This window comes from Xenopus laevis, chromosome 6L, assembly GCF_017654675.1.
Source record: "Xenopus laevis strain J_2021 chromosome 6L, Xenopus_laevis_v10.1, whole genome shotgun sequence".
NCBI classification, from domain to species: Eukaryota; Metazoa; Chordata; class Amphibia; order Anura; family Pipidae; genus Xenopus; species Xenopus laevis.
Window position 1 is genome coordinate 57,259,402 of NC_054381.1, and position 20,876 is coordinate 57,280,277.

Genomic DNA, 20,876 nt, shown 5'->3' on the forward strand with positions numbered 1-20,876 from the left:
TAAATGGCCAGACGTTTCCTGCATGAAGTCTACTAGTACCACATCTACTATTGATATATTGAGAACCTTGTTTGCAAGAACTGGAATACCTGAACAGATTGTCAGTGATAATGGTCCTCAATTCATTTCTGTAGAATTTCAATTGTATATGAAACGCAATGGAATTAATAATACTACATCAAATCCATACCATCCTGCAACAAACGGGTTAGCGGAAAGATTTGTACAAATTATGAAACAGTCACTGTGGTCAATTGCAGATGACAGTGGATCCCTGCAGCAGAAACTGGCAAGGTTTTTGTTATCCTATCGGAATTCAATTCATGCGACTACAAGCTGTATGCCTGCAATGTTATTTATGGCTGCAATCTTAGGTCACGGTTAGACTTGCTGAAACCAGATCTTAATCATCATGTGAAAACCCATCAGTTTAAAGTCAAGGGAGGAGAGAGGAGAACCTTGCGGCAGCTTAGTGTTGGAGAAACTGTCTTGGCAAGGAACTACAGAGGGCCTAATAAATTGCAACCAGCAATTGTCTCTGCTCAAATTGGTCCATGCAGTTACACAGTAAAAGTGGTAGGCATTCTATACTGGTGTCATCATATTGACCAGCTATGTAATACTGCAGTTACCACTGAGCAAAACCAAACACAAAACCTTGTTGGACTTCCCTATACCAAAGCCCCAGATTGTGGAATCACCAGAGGTAACAACCCTTGCAAGTCCAACAGAAATGGAGAGTATGTACTCTGAAGCATTTCGGAACCTGGTTGTTCTGAGCACCAGTTTTTCTTCCATAGAAGAGGTCAACATTTCCAGGCACTACCCACAAAAAGAGACTCCCTGATAGACTTAACTTATAACCTGTGACTTTTATTAACCATTTCTTTTACAGGTGTTACCACCATGAATCTTGATAGGGGAGAGAACTGTTAAATATGAGATAAAGTAATTGTTTCCTGTTGAATCTGCTGATGCTGTTCTAGTACTAGAGTCTTATGTATAAGACTTCAAGTTAAATCTGCTGTTATGTTTTCTCTGCTAATTTATCTTAACTGTGTTATGGAGTTTCCTTCCTGTTAAGCATTGCAACAATTACTCCTGCAGCTACTTGCAGTGTGTTTTACTATATTCCATGGACACAACACTGTAAAAATAACAATAGTATAATGTAGTACAAACCCGCCAAAAGTTAAAAGAGAGAATCAGAGAATACATTCTGAATATTACTGATGCCAAATGTAAACAAAATGTTGCCAGACATGTTTTTAGAATGTTCAAATAGGTCCCTGTCCAGTCTAACTGTTACAGGTATAGATAAAGTGAGCCCACTGAGCCCATATAACCTCTCAACTTAAGGAGACTAGATGGGTTTTTTTTACCTAGGCTCAAGACAACCTGAGTGATTGAATCTAGAATATGGCATTTTATTTATTTTATTTCATTTATTTTAGATTTCATTTATGTATAACATTTTTGATTGCCAGTTTTTATCCATAAATGTTAATTTCACTATTGTTCTCTGTACAAATCTTTTTCTAGTTCTAAATTGTAGTAACCAATTGGAGAAAATGTGATTGGTTAGTGTTCCTTTAAATTTTGTGTTTATTGTTCCACTCTCTTCCGGAAGTGGGTGTTTTAATTCTACATCTAAAGAAACTAAATATTATAACAATACAACCAAAGAACGTCTGGAGGGCAAGTATAAGACTCAGTAACTTGGAGTGCAAATAGTGTGTCATGAGTTCTTAGCATCAAGCTAAGGATGACTCAAATGCATCAGACTGTACAAACACAAATGAGTTCAGGGAACAATATAAAATCAGCACAACGAGACAAATCTATATACTGATTGCTTTCTACTTCTGCTATTGAAATACAACTATATTTGGAAAAGTAAGTGGATTCTTCTTTCACTCTGCCTACTTCTGCCAAGTTTTCAGATATATTATGTTCACACAGTAGCACATCAGTATCCTTCAGTAGCCTTATAGGTCCAAGATCAAAATTGTATTTCTTATTTACATATAGTAGTGGTCCACCTTTCCTATGACTGTCATTACTTCGCTTTTCCTTTCTTTTCTATGGTTTCCCAGCTACTCTACTTTTGTCTTTTCCACCTTGTTCCATTCATTTTACTTTTAACTCTGTCCTCCTCTGTCTTTCTTTGTCTCTTTGTCCAAAATGATTGTTACTTCTTCCTCTTCATGTTTTCCCCTGTTTTTCTCTTTTACCTTCTACTGTTTTCCCTTTCTTACTAGGATGGGAGAGGGATTGAGTAATAATTTATAGAATTTTCTCAAGAGAATTTGAGTGTCAAGAATGTTTTTACAATGTATGGAATACATTTTCTCATATTTAGCAAGTTTTAGCACCAGAATTAGCCTGCAATTCATTAGGTGCAAGTCAGTTGCATGTGTAGGTGCAATATGCAAAAGGATCCATGACAGTTACACCTTCTAATGGCTGGTGTTAATTCCAGGTCTTCCTCTCATCTGTGTGACCTGTATTTTCGCAACTGGCATGCAATTCACACATTGCATACAAGCATAACTACATATTGGCACAATGCACAAATAAAGAGTAGCATGTATATGCAGTATACAAGGATAACTGAGTATAGCATGTGGATGAACACAGTTTTGTACAGGATTCTGTGTGCTTTTGTTCATAAGCAAGCGATAATATAATAATATTTAATATCATTAATCATTAATATCATTGTGTAAAAATTAGAAATCAGCAGCAGTAACTGCTGTAAGTAAGCAAATAAAAAATTTAATTTCACATATACAGTCAATAGTTAATACAATTATCTATTATCTAAAATACTTTATGAAGGTGAACCATTTCATTTATTTATATAAACTCTCCAAAAAGTAATGAGAATCCAGTGTTCCTGTTCGATGTCAGTCATCTTTTTAACTAACCGTTTACTATGAAGTTTTGCATTGTCAAAATAACACTGTTAATAAACATCAGAAGGGAAGACATAGAGATGTTTTTGCTGTATGGTGCTAGCTGGGTATACAAAAGAGTAATTTAATATTTACATTGGAGGATTTTCCTGCACTGGCTTTGGAGAGTTGGGGAAAATTGTATGAAGATGTGTTATATAAACATTCATCTCTGATATCACCAGACAACAGCTACAGCATGCTTTAACATGTGTTAATGCGTTGGATAATGCTGGGAAAAATGGTACTGCTACATTTGAGTTGGCAATATTTGAGTTACAGTGTTCACATACTCTTTAAGGGTAATTTCAAGTAATATGCAAAACATATACTGTAAAACCATTTTTGTACTTTCTGCTATTGGATTTCTCCTCAGGATGTTCAAAGGATTATTTATCTGTTCACTAATTGCTGTGATCTGTGCAAATGCACTGCCACAACCAGAGGCCTCTGCGGATGAAGATATGGATGAAAGAGAGGTCCGGGGAATTGGTAAATTTTTGCATTCAGCGGGCAAATTTGGAAAAGGTAAGGTTCTCTTCATTACATCCGCTCTTACTTCTAATATATATTTCCAACAAAAGGTACTTTATTTATTTATTATAATACACATGTTTTAGTGAGTCATGTGACAAAAATGACATTACTATTCACTGTTTATAACTGATGACATCACTATTCACCGTTTATAATTGATGACATCACTAGTCACCGTTTATAAGGAGATAATTTACAAGATATTCATGACTTCTGTGTATTTTATATATATATATATTTATATATATATATATATATATATATATATATATATATATATATATATATATATACATTTTTTTCTGTTTTTCTCTTTCCTAGCTTTTGTGGGAGAGATAATGAAGTCAAAACGAGATGCAGAAGCAGTAGGTAATTATGCTTTTTGGTTTCCCTTCTGGGGTCAAAGTTTAGCAGACAGTTTGTAGCCTCAGGAGACTGTACCACTCTTAAATAAATCTAGCCTTATTCAGAAAAAACACAAAAGGTACATCACAGCATTTCATTTTGTATTGTGCTCAGTATAGACCACCTTTAGTAACTAAGTAGTTTTAACAAAGCATCTCTTTATGAAAAGAAAGGTATCCCTGGAAATTATGGTGTTGCTCCTCCCAGAACTAAATTATGCCTATGCTCATGGGAAAATATAAATATATAATATATACATATTAAACTCATTGCACATATGTACATGTTTTTAGGACCAGAGGCCTTTGCAGATGAAGATTTAGATGAAAGAGAGGTCCGGGGAATTGGTAAATTTTTGCACTCAGCAAAAAAATTTGGAAAAGGTAAGGTTCTCTCCATTACATCCTCTCTTAAAGGAGCAGGAGAGGTTAAACCATTAGTAGGTGCCAAATGTTAGGTACCCACCAGTGATCATAATCCCTTACCTAATACCCATGGGTACCTCTGAGTGAGCACCATGGAGCAATTCTGTTCCTGCTGAGTTAGTATGAGCAGAAGAAAAAAACCTAAACTTTAAGAAAAAAATAGACTTTTCTTAATTTACTGCACAATCACAGGCCATGGGGCCATTAAAGAAGTTGAAGAAGCTGATCACAAGTACACTGGACAAGTGCAGTGTTCTGCTAACAGGATCACCAGCCTGGGGTATCAGTTAAGTGATTGTAATTACTGTGGGTGCCTAACATTTGGCAGGAATGCAACCTTTCCTTCACCTTTAAACCATTCAAAATGACAAATGCAACAACATCTGAAAGTATACCTACAACATTAACTACAGTTACACATGTAGTCTACCAGGAACATTTGCTGGGATGCTCCAGTTGAGCTTTTCCTGTCTGCCTTCATTTTTGACCAAAGAATGCACATATTTCTTGAGCATAGAAAATAGCACCAATTTTCCTAAATAAACCACCACTTAATTGAATAGGACCATAATTCCTTTCAGTGATGATATTTCTGTCCTAAAGTAGGAAATTAACCAAGAGATTGTACACATCAATAATTTGGTCCAAGGGCCAAGATGGTGGATTGCTTTATTTGCTGGCGGGAAACTAGGGACTTCATGAAGCCCACTGTTTGTAAAAATAGCCCCTCATTTCTTTCTCTTTGCCTCTTTCACAATTGCCTTATAATTTTTATCTTTAGTATTTTATGTGACCACTTATATAGATTGTGTCCAACATAATGCAAATAAGACTACACACAATTTTTAATGGTATGGCAGAGTTATGTTGACATGTAGGGCCCATTTATTATACTGTGTATCATGCTGTGTTAAAATCAGAACCTTTTGAGGACAAAACTGGACTTTTGTATACACATATAAAAAAGTAATGTACATAACAAAGGGAGTGCTGGTCATAATCACAGGTTGGATATATAGTGAATAAAGTACCCCTATTGTAAAATATAAGTATATAAAAGTCACAGAGGAGTTCCAAGACCATATAAAAACACGAGGTTAAAGGCCAAGTGCTTTCATACAGGACAGAGGTAACTTCTACTATCCTTATATTTTCCAAAAAGGGATACTTTATTTATGATAATACTTAAGTTTTATGACATTACTATTCACCGTTTATAACTGATGACATCACTATTCACCCTTTCATAATTGATGACATCACTAGTCACCGTTTATAAGGAGATAATTTACAAGATATTCATGACTTCTGTGTATTTTATCTATCTATATATCTATATATATATATACACAAAAGCCATGAATATCTTGTAAATTATATCCTTATAAACGGTGAGTTCTGATGTCATCAGTTATAAATGGTGAGTTCTGATGTCATTTCTTTTACATGACTATCTGAAATTTGTGTATTATAAATAAAGTACCCCCAGTTGCAAAATATGAGGATATTAGAAGTTACCTCGGAGTTCCATAACCTGTATAAAAACACTCGGCCTTCGGCCTCGTGTTTTTATATGGTCATGAAACTCCTCGGTAACTTATAATATCCTTATATTTTACAAGAGGGGGTACTTTATTCACTGTATATATATATATAGTGGATAATGTACCCCCTGCTGTAATTTATAAAGATATTATGTCACCGAGGAGTTATGTGACCATATAAAAGCACGAGGCCGAAGGCCGAATGCTTTTATACAGGTCACATAACTCCGAGGAGACTACTAATATTATTTACAAATTACAGCAGGGGGTACATTATACATTATAATCTACAGTTTGTGGGTGCAGTGTCTTGATTACTAAAGATGTCTGGCTCTGTTCTGCCCTTGCCTGCCACAGGTGATTTCATAGACGAAAGGCCAAGGAAGTAGGACTTAAACTTAAAGCAGGACTGGAGACTGAGGTGGGAGGGAAAGTGTAAGTTGAGAGGGAGGTTATGTAAAAATTGGGAGAGTTGGTAAGCAAGAATGGAGAGAGACCAAATGAGGGGGGAGGGAGACCAGAGAGGGGGCTAGACAGAGCGGACACCAAGAGACAGGGAGTCCACCATAAGACTGTGTCAGTGCCAGGCCTTGGGCAAATTGTGCCCAAGGCAGTGCCAGACGCTTATCACCTGCTCCTGCCCACCCCTCCCCATCTGCAGTGAGTTTTGGAACAGCACCAGAGCAATATTTGGTGAAATGGGAAGGAGCTAGAATCATCCTGTCAGCCAGCACGGACGGACACAGAAAGCAGCATACCTGCAACGCTCCACAGTCCACTCGTCACCCCTTTGATCATTACTCCTCCCCCTCCCCAAGGAATTTCCCCGCTCTAACAAGAAGGGGAGGGGGGATCGGAGCAGACAGGGATGGGCAGGGGGAGCGCCCTGTGCTGTGTGTAAGGTAAAATCTGAGTCTGCGAGTCAGACAGGAATGGGGAAGCGTGTAGGGAGAGCTGCAGGAAGAGATCAGCGGCGGAAGTGATGTTCTATATAAATGGCGCGTTCTGGCGCAAGAACTCGCTGTTTATAAGGATATAATTTACAGTCTGGTCATTTCCCTATGGGACCAGACTGTAAATTATATCTATATTTTATTTATAAATTTATATATATATAAAAATTTTTCTGTTTTTCTCTTTTCCTAGCTTTTGTGGGAGAGATAATGAATTCAAAACGAGATGCAGAAGCAGTAGGTAATTATGCTTTTGGTTTCCCTTCTGGGGTCAAAGTTTAGCAGACAGTTTGTAGCCTCAGGAGACTGTACCACTCTTAAATAAATCTAGCCTTATTCAGAAAAAACACAGAAGGTACATCACAGCATTTCATTTTGTATTGTGCTCAGTATAGACCACATTTAGTAACTAAGTAGTTTCAACAAAGCATCTCTTTATGAAAAGAAAGGTATCCCTGGAAATTATGGTGTTGCTCCTCCCAGAACTAAATTATGCCTATGCTCATGAGAAAATATAAATATATAATATATACATATTAAACTCATTGCACATATGTACATGTTTTTAGGACCAGAGGCCTTTGCAGATGAAGATTTAGATGAAAGAGAGGTCCGGGGAATTGGTAAATTTTTGCACTCAGCAAAAAAATTTGGAAAAGGTAAGGTTCTCTCCATTACATCCTCTCTTAAAGGAGCAGGAGAGGTTAAACCATTAGTAGGTGCCAAATGTTAGGTACCCACCAGTGATCATAATCACTTACCTAATACCCATGGGTACCTCTGAGTGAGCACCATGGAGCAATTCTGTTCCTGCTGAGTTAGTATGAGCAGTAGGAAAAAAACCAAAACTTTAAGCAAAAAATAGACTTTTCTTAATTTACTGCACAATCACAGGCCATGGGGCCATTGAAGAAGTTGAAGAAGCTGATCACAAGTACACTGGGCAAGTGCAGTGTTCTGCTAACAGGATCACCAGCCTGGGGTATCAGTTAAGTGATTATAATTACTGTGGGTGCCTAACATTTGGCAGGAATGTAACCTTTCCTTCACCTTTAAACCATTCAAAATGACAAATGCAACAACATCTGAAAGTATACCTACAACATTAACTACAGTTACACATGTAGTCTACCAGGAACATTTGCTGGGATGCTCCAGTTGAGCTTTTCCTGTCTGCTTTCCCTGTCTGCCTGCACATATTTCTTGAGCATAGAAAATAGCACCAATTTTCCTAAAGAAACCACCACTTAATTGAATAGGACCATAATTCCTTTCAGTGATGATATTTCTGTCCTAAAGTAGGAAATTAACCAAGAGATTGTACACATCAATAATTTGGTCCAAGGGCCAAGATGGTGGATTGCTTTACTTGCTGGCGGGAAACTAGGGACTTCATGAAGCCCACTGTTTGTAAAAATAGCCCCTCATTTCTTTCTCTTTGCCTCTTTCACAATTGCCTTATAATTTTAATCTTTAGTATTTTATGTGACCACTTATATAGATTGTGTCCAACATAATGCAAATAAGACTACACACAATTTTTAATGGTATGGCAGAGTTATGTTTACATGTAGGGCCCATTTATTATACTGTGTATCATGCTGTGTTAAAATTAGAACCTTTTGAAGACAAAACTGGACTTTTGTATACACATATAAAAAAGTAATGTACATAACAAAGGGAGTGCTGGTCATAATCACAGGTTGGATACATAGTGAATAAAGTACCCCTATTGTAAAATATACGTATATAAAAGTCACAGAGGAGTTCCATGACCATATAAAAACACGAGGTTAAAGGCCAAGTGCTTTCATACAGGTCATGGAACTCAGAGGTAACTTCTAATATCCTTATATTTTCCAAAAAGGGATACTTTATTTATGATAATACATAAGTTTTATGACATTACTATTACACCGTTTATAACTGATGACATCACTATTCACCCTTTCATAATTGATGACATCACTAGTCACCGTTTATAAGGAGATAATTTACAAGATATTCATGACTTCTGTGTATTTTATCTATCTATATATCTATATGTGTATATATATATATATATATATACAAAAGCCATGAATATCTTGTAAATTATATTCTTATAAACGGTGAGTTTTGATGTCATCAGTTATAAATGGTGAGTTCTGATGTCATTTCTGTTACATGACTATCTGAAATTTGTGTATTATAAATAAAGTACCCCCAGTTGCAAAATATGAGGATATTAGAAGTTACCTTGGAGTTCCATAACCTGTATAAAAACACTCGGCCTTTGGCCTCGTGTTTTTATATGGTCATGAAACTCCTCGTTAACTTATAATATCCTTATATTTTACAAGAGGGGGTACTCTATTCACTATATATATATATATAGTGGATAATGTACCCACTGCTGTAATTTATAAAGATATTATGTCACCGAGGAGTTATGTGACCATATAAAAGCACGAGGCCGAAGGCCGAGTGCTTTTATACAGGTCACATAACTCCGAGGTGATTACTAATATCTTTACAAATTACAGCAGGGGGTACATTATGCATTATAATCTACAGTTTGTGGGTGCAGTGTCTTGATTACTAAAGATGTCTGGCTCTGTTCTGCCCTTGCCTGCCACAGGTGATTTCATAGAGGAAAGGCCAAGGAAGTAGGACTTAAACTTAAAGCATGACTGGAGACTGAGGTGGGAGGGAAAGTGTAAGTTGAGAGGGAGGTTATGTAAAAATTGGGAGAGTTGGTAAGCAAGAATGGAGAGAGACCAAATGAGGGGGGAGGGAGACCAGAAAGGGGGCTAGACAGAGCGGACACCAAGAAACAGGGAGTCCACCATAAGACCGTGTCAGTGCCAGGCCTTGGGCAAATTGTGCCCAAGGCAGTTCCAGACTCTTATCACCTGCTCCTGCCCACCCCTCCCCATCTGCAGTGAGTTTTGGAACAGCACCAGAGCAATATCTGGTGAAATGGGAAGGAGCTAGAATCATCCTGTCAGCCAGCACGGACGGACACAGAAAGCAGCATACCTGCAACGCTCCACAGTCCACTCGTCACCCCTTTGATCATTACTCCTCCCCCTCCCCAAGGAATTTCCCCGCTCTAAGAAGAAGGGGGAGGGGGATCGGAGCAGACAGGGATGGACAGGGGGAGCGCCCTGTGCTGTGTGTAAGGTAAAATCTGAGTCTGCGAGTCAGACAGGAAGGGGGAAGCGTGTAGGGAGAGCTGCAGGAAGAGATCAGCGGTGGAAGTGATGTTCTATATAAATGGCGCGTTCTGGCGCAAGAACGCGCGGTTTATAAGGATATAATTTACAGTCTGGTCATTTCCCTATGGGACCAGACTGTAAATTATATCTATATTTTATTTATAAATTTAGATATATATAAAAAAAATTCTGTTTTTCTCTTTTCCTAGCTTTTGTGGGAGAAATAATGAATTCAAAACGAGATGCAGAAGCAGTAGGTAATTATGCTTTTGGTTTCCCTTCTGGGGTCAAAGTTTAGCAGACAGTTTGTAGCCTCAGGAGACTGTACCACTCTCAAATAAATCTAGCCTTATTCAGAAAAAACACAGAAGGTACATCACAGCATTTCATTTTGTATTGTGCTCAGTATAGACCACCTTTAGTAACTAAGTAGTTTCAACAAAGCATCTCTTTATGAAAAGAAAGGTATCCCTGGAAATTATGGTGTTGCTCCTCCCAGAACTAAATTATGCCTATGCTCATGAGAAAATATAAATATATAATATATACATATTAAACTCATTGCACATATGTACATGTTTTTAGGACCAGAGGCCTTTGCAGATGAAGATTTAGATGAAAGAGAGGTCCGGGGAATTGGTAAATTTTTGCACTCAGCAAAAAAATTTGGAAAAGGTAAGGTTCTCTCCATTACATCCGCTCTTAAAGGAGCAGGAGAGGTTAAACCATTAGTAGGTGCCAAATGTTAGGTACCCACCAGTGATCATAATCACTTACCTAATACCCATGGGTACCTCTGAGTGAGCACCATGGAGCAATTCTGTTCCTGCTGAGTTAGCATGAGCATACTAAAGATGTCTGGCTCTGTTCTGCCCTTGCCTGCCACAGGTGATTTCATAGAGGAAAGGCCAAGGAAGTAGGACTTAAACTTAAAGCAGGACTGGAGACTGAGGTGGGAGGGAAAGTGTAAGTTGAGAGGGAGGTTATGTAAAAATTGGGAGAGTTGGTAAGCAAGAATGGAGAGAGACCAAATGAGGGGGGAGGGAGACCAGAGAGGGGGCTAGACAGAGCGGACACCAAGAAACAGGGAGTCCACCATAAGACTGTGTCAGTGCCAGGCCTTGGGCAAATTGTGCCCAAGGCAGTTCCAGACTCTTATCACCTGCTCCTGCCCACCCCTCCCCATCTGCAGTGAGTTTTGGAACAGCACCAGAGCAATATCTGGTGAAATGGGAAGGAGCTAGAATCATCCTGTCAGCCAGCACGGACGGACACAGAAAGCAGCATACCTGCAACGCTCCACAGTCCACTCGTCACCCCTTTGATCATTACTCCTCCCCCTCCCCAAGGAATTTCCCCGCTCTAACAAGAAGGGGAGGGGGATCGGAGCAGACAGGGATGGGCAGGGGGAGCGCCCTGTGCTGTGTGTAAGGTAAAATCTGAGTCTGCGAGTCAGACAGGAAGGGGGAAGCGTGTAGGGAGAGCTGCAGGAAGAGATCAGCGGTGGAAGTGATGTTCTATATAAATGGCGCGTTCTGGCGCAAGAACGCGCGGTTTATAAGGATATAATTTACAGTCTGGTCATTTCCCTATGGGACCAGACTGTAAATTATATCTATATTTTATTTATAAATTTAGATATATATAAAAAAAATTCTGTTTTTCTCTTTTCCTAGCTTTTGTGGGAGAAATAATGAATTCAAAACGAGATGCAGAAGCAGTAGGTAATTATGCTTTTGGTTTCCCTTCTGGGGTCAAAGTTTAGCAGACAGTTTGTAGCCTCAGGAGACTGTACCACTCTCAAATAAATCTAGCCTTATTCAGAAAAAACACAGAAGGTAAATCACAGCATTTCATTTTGTATTGTGCTCAGTATAGACCACCTTTAGTAACTAAGTAGTTTCAACAAAGCATCTCTTTCTGAAAAGAAAGGTATCCCTGGAAATTATGGTGTTGCTCCTCCCAGAACTAAATTATGCCTATGCTCATGAGAAAATATAAATATATAATATATACATATTAAACTCATTGCACATATGTACATGTTTTTAGGACCAGAGGCCTTTGCAGATGAAGATTTCGATGAAAGAGAGGTCCGGGGAATTGGTAAATTTTTGCACTCAGCAAAAAAATTTGGAAAAGGTAAGGTTCTCTCCATTACATCCACTCTTAAAGGAGCAGGAGAGGTTAAACCATTAGTAGGTGCCAAATGTTAGGTACCCACCAGTGATCATAATCCCTTACCTAATACCCATGGGTACCTCTGAGTGAGCACCATGGAGCAATTCTGTTCCTGCTGAGTTAGCATGAGCAGTAGGAAAAAAACCTAAACTTTAAGCAAAAAATAGACTTTTCTTAATTTACTGCACAATCACAGGCCATGGGGCCATTGAAGAAGTTGAAGAAGCTGATCACAAGTACACTGGGTCAGTGCAGTGTTCTGCTAACAGGATCACCAGCCTGGGGTATCAGTTAAGTGATTATAATTACTGTGGGTGCCTAACATTTGGCAGGAATGCAACCTTTCCTTCACCTTTAAACCATTCAAAATGACAAATGCAACAACATCTGAAAGTATACCTACAACATTAACTACAGTTACACATGTAGTCTACCAGGAACATTTGCTGGGATGCTCCAGTTGAGCTTTTCCTGTCTGCCTTAATTTTTGACCAAAGAATGCACATATTTCTTGAGCATAGAAAATAGCACCAATTTTCCTAAAGAAACCACCACTTAATTGAATAGGACCATAATTCCTTTCAGTGATGATATTTCTGTCCTAAAGTAGGAAATTAACCAAGAGATTGTACACATCAATAATTTGGTCCAAGGGCCAAGATGGTGGATTGCTTTACTTGCTGGCGGGAAACTAGGGACTTCATGAAGCCCACTGTTTGTAAAAATAGCCCCTCATTTCTTTCTCTTTGCCTCTTTCACAATTGCCTTACAATTTTAATCTTTAGTATTTTATGTGACCACTTATATAGATTGTGTCCAACATAATGCAAATAAGACTACACACAATTTTTAATGGTATGGCAGAGTTATGTTTACATGTAGGGCCCATTTATTATACTGTGTATCATGCTGTGTTAAAATTAGAACCTTTTGAGGACAAAACTGGACTTTTGTATACACATATAAAAAAGTAATGTACATAACAAATGGAGTGCTGGTCATAATCACAGGTTGGATATATAGTGAATAAAGTACCCCTATTGTAAAATATACGTATATAAAAGTCACAGAGGAGTTCCATGACCATATAAAAACACGAGGTTAAAGGCCAAGTGCTTTCATACAGGTCATGGAACTCAGAGGTAACTTCTAATATCCTTATATTTTCCAAAAAGGGATACTTTATTTATGATAATACATAAGTTTTATGACATTACTATTCACCGTTTATAACTGATGACATTACTATTCACCCTTTCATAATTGATGACATCACTAGTCACCGTTTATAAGGAGATAATTTACAAGATATTCATGACTTCTGTGTATTTTATCTATCTATATATCTATATGTGTATATATATATATATATATATATATATATATATATATATATATATATATATATATATATATATATATACAAAAGCCATGAATATCTTGTAAATTATATCCTTATAAACGGTGAGTTTTGATGTCATCAGTTATAAATGGTGAGTTCTGATGTCATTTCTGTTACATGACTATCTGAAATTTGTGTATTATAAATAAAGTACCCCCAGTTGCAAAATATGAGGATATTAGAAGTTACCTTGGAGTTCCATAACCTGTATAAAAACACTCGGCCTTTGGCCTCGTGTTTTTATATGGTCATGAAACTCCTCGGTAACTTATAATATCCTTATATTTTACAAGAGGGGTTACTCTATTCACTATATATATATATATATAGTGGATAATGTACCCCCTGCTGTAATTTATAAAGATATTATGTCACCTCGGAGTTATGTGACCATATAAAAGCACGAGGCCGAAGGCCGAGTGCTTTTATACAGGTCACATAACTCCGAGGTGATTACTAATATCTTTACAAATTACAGCAGGGGGTACATTATGCATTATAATCTACAGTTTGTGGGTGCAGTGTTTTGATTAATAAAGATGTCTGGCTCTGTTCTGCCCTTGCCTGCCACAGGTGATTTCATAGAGGAAAGGCCAAGGAAGTAGGACTTAAACTTAAAGCATGACTGGAGACTGAGGTGGGAGGGAAAGTGTAAGTTGAGAGGGAGGTTATGTAAAAATTGGGAGAGTTGGTAAGCAAGAATGGAGAGAGACCAAATGAGGGGGGAGGGAGTCCAGAGAGGGGGCTAGACAGAGCGGACACCAAGAAACAGGGAGTCCACCATAAGACCGTGTCAGTGCCAGGCCTTGGGCAAATTGTGCCCAAGGCAGTGCCAGACTCTTATCACCTGCTCCTGCCCACCCCTCCCCATCTGCAGTGAGTTTTGGAACAGCACCAGAGCAATATCTGGTGAAATGGGAAGGAGCTAGAATCATCCTGTCAGCCAGCACGGACGGACACAGAAAGCAGCATACCTGCAACGCTCCACAGTCCACTCGTCACCCCTTTGATCATTACTCCTCCCCCTCCCCAAGGAATTTCCCCGCTCTAACAAGAAGGGGAGGGGGATCGGAGCAGACAGGGATGGACAGGGGGAGCGCCCTGTGCTGTGTGTAAGGTAAAATCTGAGTCTGCGAGTCAGACAGGAAGGGGGAAGCGTGTAGGGAGAGCTGCAGGAAGAGATCAGCGGTGGAAGTGATGTTCTATATAAATGGCGCGTTCTGGCGCAAGAACGCGCTGTTTATAAGGATATAATTTACAGTCTGGTCATTTCCCTATGGGACCAGACTGTAAATTATATCTATATTTTATTTATAAATTTAGATATATATAAAAAAAATTCTGTTTTTCTCTTTTCCTAGCTTTTGTGGGAGAAATAATGAATTCAAAACGAGATGCAGAAGCAGTAGGTAATTATGCTTTTGGTTTCCCTTCTGGGGTCAAAGTTTAGCAGACAGTTTGTAGCCTCAGGAGACTGTACCACTCTTAAATAAATCTAGCCTTATTCAGAAAAAACACAGAAGGTACATCACAGCATTTCATTTTGTATTGTGCTCAGTATAGACCACATTTAGTAACTAAGTAGTTTCAACAAAGCATCTCTTTATGAAAAGAAAGGTATCCCTGGAAATTATGGTGTTGCTCCTCCCAGAACTAAATTATGCCTATGCTCATGAGAAAATATAAATATATAATATATACATATTAAACTCATTGCACATATGTACATGTTTTTAGGACCAGAGGCCTTTGCAGATGAAGATTTAGATGAAAGAGAGGTCCGGGGAATTGGTAAATTTTTGCACTCAGCAAAAAAATTTGGAAAAGGTAAGGTTCTCTCCATTACATCCGCTCTTAAAGGAGCAGGAGAGGTTAAACCATTAGTAGGTGCCAAATGTTAGGTACCCACCAGTGATCATAATCACTTACCTAATACCCATGGGTACCTCTGAGTGAGCACCATGGAGCAATTCTGTTCCTGCTGAGTTAGTATGAGCAGTAGGAAAAAAAACTAAACTTTAAGCAAAAAATAGACTTTTCTTAATTTACTGCACAATCACAGGCCATGGGGCCATTGAAGAAGTTGAAGAAGCTGATCACAAGTACACTGGGCAAGTGCAGTGTTCTGCTAACAGGATCACCAGCCTGGGGTATCAGTTAAGTGATTATAATTACTGTGGGTGCCTAACATTTGGCAGGAATGTAACCTTTCCTTCACCTTTAAACCATTCAAAATGACAAATGCAACAACATCTGAAAGTATACCTACAACATTAACTACAGTTACACATGTAGTCTACCAGGAACATTTGCTGGGATGCTCCAGTTGAGCTTTTCCTGTCTGCTTTCCCTGTCTGCCTGCACATATTTCTTGAGCATAGAAAATAGCACCAATTTTCCTAAAGAAACCACCACTTAATTGAATAGGACCATAATTCCTTTCAGTGATGATATTTCTGTCCTAAAGTAGGAAATTAACCAAGAGATTGTACACATCAATAATTTGGTCCAAGGGCCAAGATGGTGGATTGCTTTACTTGCTGGCGGGAAACTAGGGACTTCATGAAGCCCACTGTTTGTAAAAATAGCCCCTCATTTCTTTCTCTTTGCCTCTTTCACAATTGCCTTATAATTTTAATCTTTAGTATTTTATGTGACCACTTATATAGATTGTGTCCAACATAATGCAAATAAGACTACACACAATTTTTAATGGTATGGCAGAGTTATGTTGACATGTAGGGCCCATTTATTATACTGTGTATCATGCTGTGTTAAAATCAGAACCTTTTGAGGACAAAACTGGACTTTTGTATACACATATAAAAAAGTAATGTACATAACAAAGGGAGTGCTGGTCATAATCACAGGTTGGATATATAGTGAATAAAGTACCCCTATTGTAAAATATAAGTATATAAAAGTCACAGAGGAGTTCCATGACCATATAAAAACATGAGGTTAAAGGCCAAGTGCTTTCATACAGGTCATGGAACTCAGAGGTAACTTCTAATATCCTTATATTTTCCAAAAAGGGATACTTTATTTATGATAATACATAAGTTTTATGACATTACTATTCAACATTTATAACTGATGACATCACTATTCACCCTTTCATAATTGATGACATCACTAGTCACCGTTTATAAGGAGATAATTTACAAGATATTCATGACTTCTGTGTATTTTATCTATCTATATATCTATATATCTATATATCTATATATATATATACACAAAAGCCATGAATATCTTGTAAATTATATCCTTATAAACGGTGAGTTCTGATGTCATCAGTTATAAATGGTGAGTTCTGATGTCATTTCTTTTACATGACTATCTGAAATTTGTGTATTATAAATAAAGTACCCCCAGTTGCAAAATATGAGGATATTAGAAGTTACCTCGGAGTTCCATAACCTGTATAAAAACACTCGTGTTTTTATATGGTCATGAAACTCCTCATTAACTTATAATATCCTTATATTTTACAAGAGGGGGTACTTTATTCACTATATATATATAGTGGATAATGTACCCCCTGCTGTAATTTATAAGGATATTATGTCACCGAGGAGTTATGTGACCATATAAAAGCACGAGGCCGAAGGCCGAGTGCTTTTATACAGGTCACATAACTCCGAGGTGATTACTAATATCTTTACAAATTACAGCAGGGGGTACATTATGCAATATAATCTACAGTTTGTGGGTGCAGTGTCTTGATTACTAAAGATGTCTGGCTCTGTTCTGCCCTTGCCTGCCACAGGTGATTTCATAGAGGAAAGGCCAAGGAAGTAGGACTTAAACTTAAAGCAGGACTGGAGACTGAGGTGGGAGGGAAAGTGTAAGTTGAGAGGGAGGTTATGTAAAAATTGGGAGAGTTGGTAAGCAAGAATGGAGAGAGACCAAATGAGGGGGGAGGGAGACCAGAGAGGGGGCTAGACAGAGCGGACACCAAGAAACAGGGAGTCCACCATAAGACCGTGTCAGTGCCAGGCCTTGGGCAAATTGTGCCCAAGGCAGTTCCAGACGCTTATCACCTGCTCCTGCCCACCCCTCCCCATCTGCAGTGAGTTTTGGAACAGCACCAGAGCAATATCTGGTGAAATGGGAAGGAGCTAGCATCATCCTGTCAGCCAGCACGGACGGACACTGAAAGCAGCATACCTACAACGCTCCACAGTCCACTCGTCACCCCTTTGATCATTACTCCTCCCCCTCCCCATGGAATTTCCCCGCTCTAACAAGAAGGGGAGGGGGATCGGAGCAGACAGGGATGGGCAGGGGGAGCGCCCTGTGCTGTGCTGAGTCTGCGAGTCAGACAGGAAGGGGGAAGCGTGTAGGGAGAGCTGCAGGAAGAGATCAGCGGCGGAAGTGATGTTCTATATAAATGGCGCGTTCTGGCGCAAGAACTCGCTGTTTATAAGGATATAATTTACAGTCTGGTCATTTCCCTAAGGGACCAGACTGTAAATTATATCTATATTTTATTTATAAATTTATATATATATAATTTTTTTCTGTTTTTCTCTTTCCCTAGCTTTTGTGGGAGAAATAATGAATTCAAAACGAGATGCAGAAGCAGTAGGTAATTATGCTTTTGGTTTCCCTTCTGGGGTCAAAGTTTAGCAGTCAGTTTGTAGCCTCAGGAGACTGTACCACTCTTAAATAAATCTAGCCTTATTCAGAAAAAACACAGAAGGTACATCACAGCATTTCATTTTGTATTGTGCTCAGTATAGACCACATTTAGTAACTAAGTAGTTTCAACAAAGCATCTCTTTATGAAAAGAAAGGTATCCCTGGAAATTATGGTGTTGCTCCTCCCAGAACTAAATTATGCCTAAAAACTATTTTACAAGGATGCACATTATCAGAAACATTTCATCCCATGTTTCTCAAAAAGGATATTTGGCTGATATTTGCATATCAGTAGAATTTATATTTTATGCATTTTTGTAAGGATATATAGTACTGTGCTGTATATATCATATTTTTTTTCTTTTTAAGATGACAGGAGATGGGTTGAATAGTTTCAGCAACAGAAAAACATCACTGAAGAACAATGATTCCCCTGGTAAATGTGTTTCAGTCTTCATCCCTTTTGTACAGCACTAAGTTCTGTTCTCTGCTCAGGATAGGCTAGAATCGAATTCCGGCTTACAAGATGGCAAGTCTTCAGAACATGCAAGTTTCAGAACATGGCACATGGGGATTTTAGAAGCGGAATGCTTTTTCCCCTTCTTCTTTTCTGAAAAGTGCCCTTGATGCAGTGTCAATAAACAAGACCCCATGATTACTGAACCTTTCAAACCAGCCTTAAGTCCCTTAAGGATTAATAAATACTCAAGTCTGGCAAAAAGTCACATTTTTATTGAGGATTAATACATCATTTATATTAAAAGTTTTTAACTGTATTCTTTAATAAAGAAGATAATCAAATTACAACTTAGCAAACATAATAGCATAATACACTATGAATAGGATGCTTGCCATGCTGGCCACCTTCAGAAATTCAATCTGATGGGCACATAAAAGCAGAGCTTGAAGATAATCATAGCAAGCTTTCAGAACATGTTCAGTTTTTTACAGCAATGAACTACAAATATAACTGATACCAAGACAATGTTATACCATACTTCTGAATAAAAAGTATTACTTTTCTTAGACCCCCCCCCCCCGAAACCCTTTACTGGGCAAAACTGCCCATCCATCATGGAACAAATACTCACTCCCCGGCCATTATGATCAGTCTTTGGGGTGTGTTTATCAGGTATGTAAAACAAAATATATGCCAATCAAAGCAATGCAAAACAACAGACGGAATCTGACAAAACTTACTAGTCTCATTCTTAGCAACAACTCCAAAAAGTCCAAGCCAACGATTCAGCAAGATCCTAAACTTATCCTACCCTGATGCACAGTATTTTTAACCTTATTCTTTAAAATATTATAAGTATTCAGAATTACAGTTTTGCAGGGATCTGTTATTTTTACCAAGTCAATGCCAGTGAGGTGTCTTAGTCCTTTTTTATTTGCGTGGAACTTCCTTAACACCTTAACACTAATTCTGTTTGGGAATAATATTTTTGGAGTGGAAAACACCTCCTGGAAATGATTGATGCATACATTTAGCAATTTCAATGAAAAGGGTGTGCTGCAGAAGGATTTTCTATTTTTAGTATTATTAATTTGTATTATCTATTATTATTCTGAGTGTATATAATAATGTGAATAATAATGTAAATTTCAGTTTTACATATATATTGTAAAGACAATGTCTCTTTCTTTCCCTAGAAAATGTGTAAACGGCTGAAATGATTCTGAACATAGTAGTGCTGAATAAAAAGAAGATCCCTTAGATAACCTATACCTACAGTATATATACCTACAAATAAACTGAGCATCACAATAATATACATTTGTTTTATTGTGATTTATTTTTCATTCTTCGTTTTCTATTTTGTTTTCCATTTATTATTTTAGTGTAAAAAGACCACATCTTTCCAGTTTGTATTAAATGCTGCTTCTAGACACTCAAAACTCCACATCAGCTGTTTCCCAATGCATTTAATCTTCCCTTACTCCCAATGTCCTATTGAGATAAATTAAGATTACTAACACACACATTCAAGGCCTTTAAAGGAGAACTAAAACTTAACTAAAGAAGTAGCTAGAAGTGTTATACATAATGTTTTGGGCTTCTGCACCAGCCCAATGTAATCACAGCACTTCAGAAGTAAAGATCTTTGTCTCCAAAGAAGTCCCAGTAGATCCTCATCTTCTTTTCTGATGATTCACTGCACATTCTCTGTGCTGCTGTCACTTACTGGGCTTAGGCACTAGTTCAAGATATACAGTACGCATAGAATATAAATGTCTCACAATATAAGGCTGATTAATAATTAATACAGATAATTACTACATGGCAGCTCAGAAACCAGTCCAACGATCATCATGATTTAATAAGCAGCATTGTAACATCAACTTTTATCACAGTCCAACCTAATTTTCTGCTTGATAATTTACGACAACCCCTAAACTTAGCTGCTCAACAGCTGCTCAGAGCCCACACAGACACTTTCCAAGATTGTGACCCCCTGTGATAAGTTTGAAGTCCTGGATCATTGCTGTTGAGAAGCTGAAATTTTACGCTGGTGCAATAAATTCAGAATATAAAATATGGCATTTTTATACATATTTATTTTTAGGGTTTAGTTCTCCTTTAAAGGGCACCTGTTACCTAATTATTTCCCCCCCCCCCAC

The 20,876-nt window shown here is 38.0% G+C and overlaps 1 protein-coding gene across 3 annotated transcripts; it reads left to right on the forward strand.

Annotated features, from left to right (window-relative positions):
* The first annotated feature begins 1,793 nt into the window (after positions 1-1,793).
* On the forward strand, positions 1,794-20,027 carry magainins.L (magainins L homeolog). Of its 3 annotated transcripts, NM_001087837.1 has the most exon segments (15): positions 1,872-1,896; positions 3,334-3,485; positions 3,816-3,863; positions 4,193-4,282; positions 7,015-7,062; positions 7,391-7,480; positions 10,231-10,278; positions 10,607-10,696; positions 11,698-11,745; positions 12,074-12,163; positions 14,966-15,013; positions 15,342-15,431; positions 18,151-18,198; positions 18,621-18,687; positions 19,908-20,023. In NM_001087837.1, coding segments are annotated over 13 exon segments (912 nt in total). In that variant the 5' UTR covers positions 1,872-1,896; position 3,334; the 3' UTR covers positions 18,644-18,687; positions 19,908-20,023.
* The last annotated feature ends 849 nt before the right edge of the window (positions 20,028-20,876 follow it).

Bases quoted from the DNA above. Each gene is read 5' to 3' on its own strand.
- magainins.L (XM_041565303.1), top strand. From the start codon at position 3,335: ATGTTCAAAGGATTATTTATCTGTTCACTAATTGCTGTGATCTGTGCA. The intron at 15,014-15,341 runs GTAATTATGCTT...ACATGTTTTTAG, and splicing joins ACGAGATGCAGAAGCAGTAG to GACCAGAGGCCTTTGCAGAT. The intron at 18,199-18,620 runs GTAATTATGCTT...TTTCTTTTTAAG, and splicing joins ACGAGATGCAGAAGCAGTAG to ATGACAGGAGATGGGTTGAA.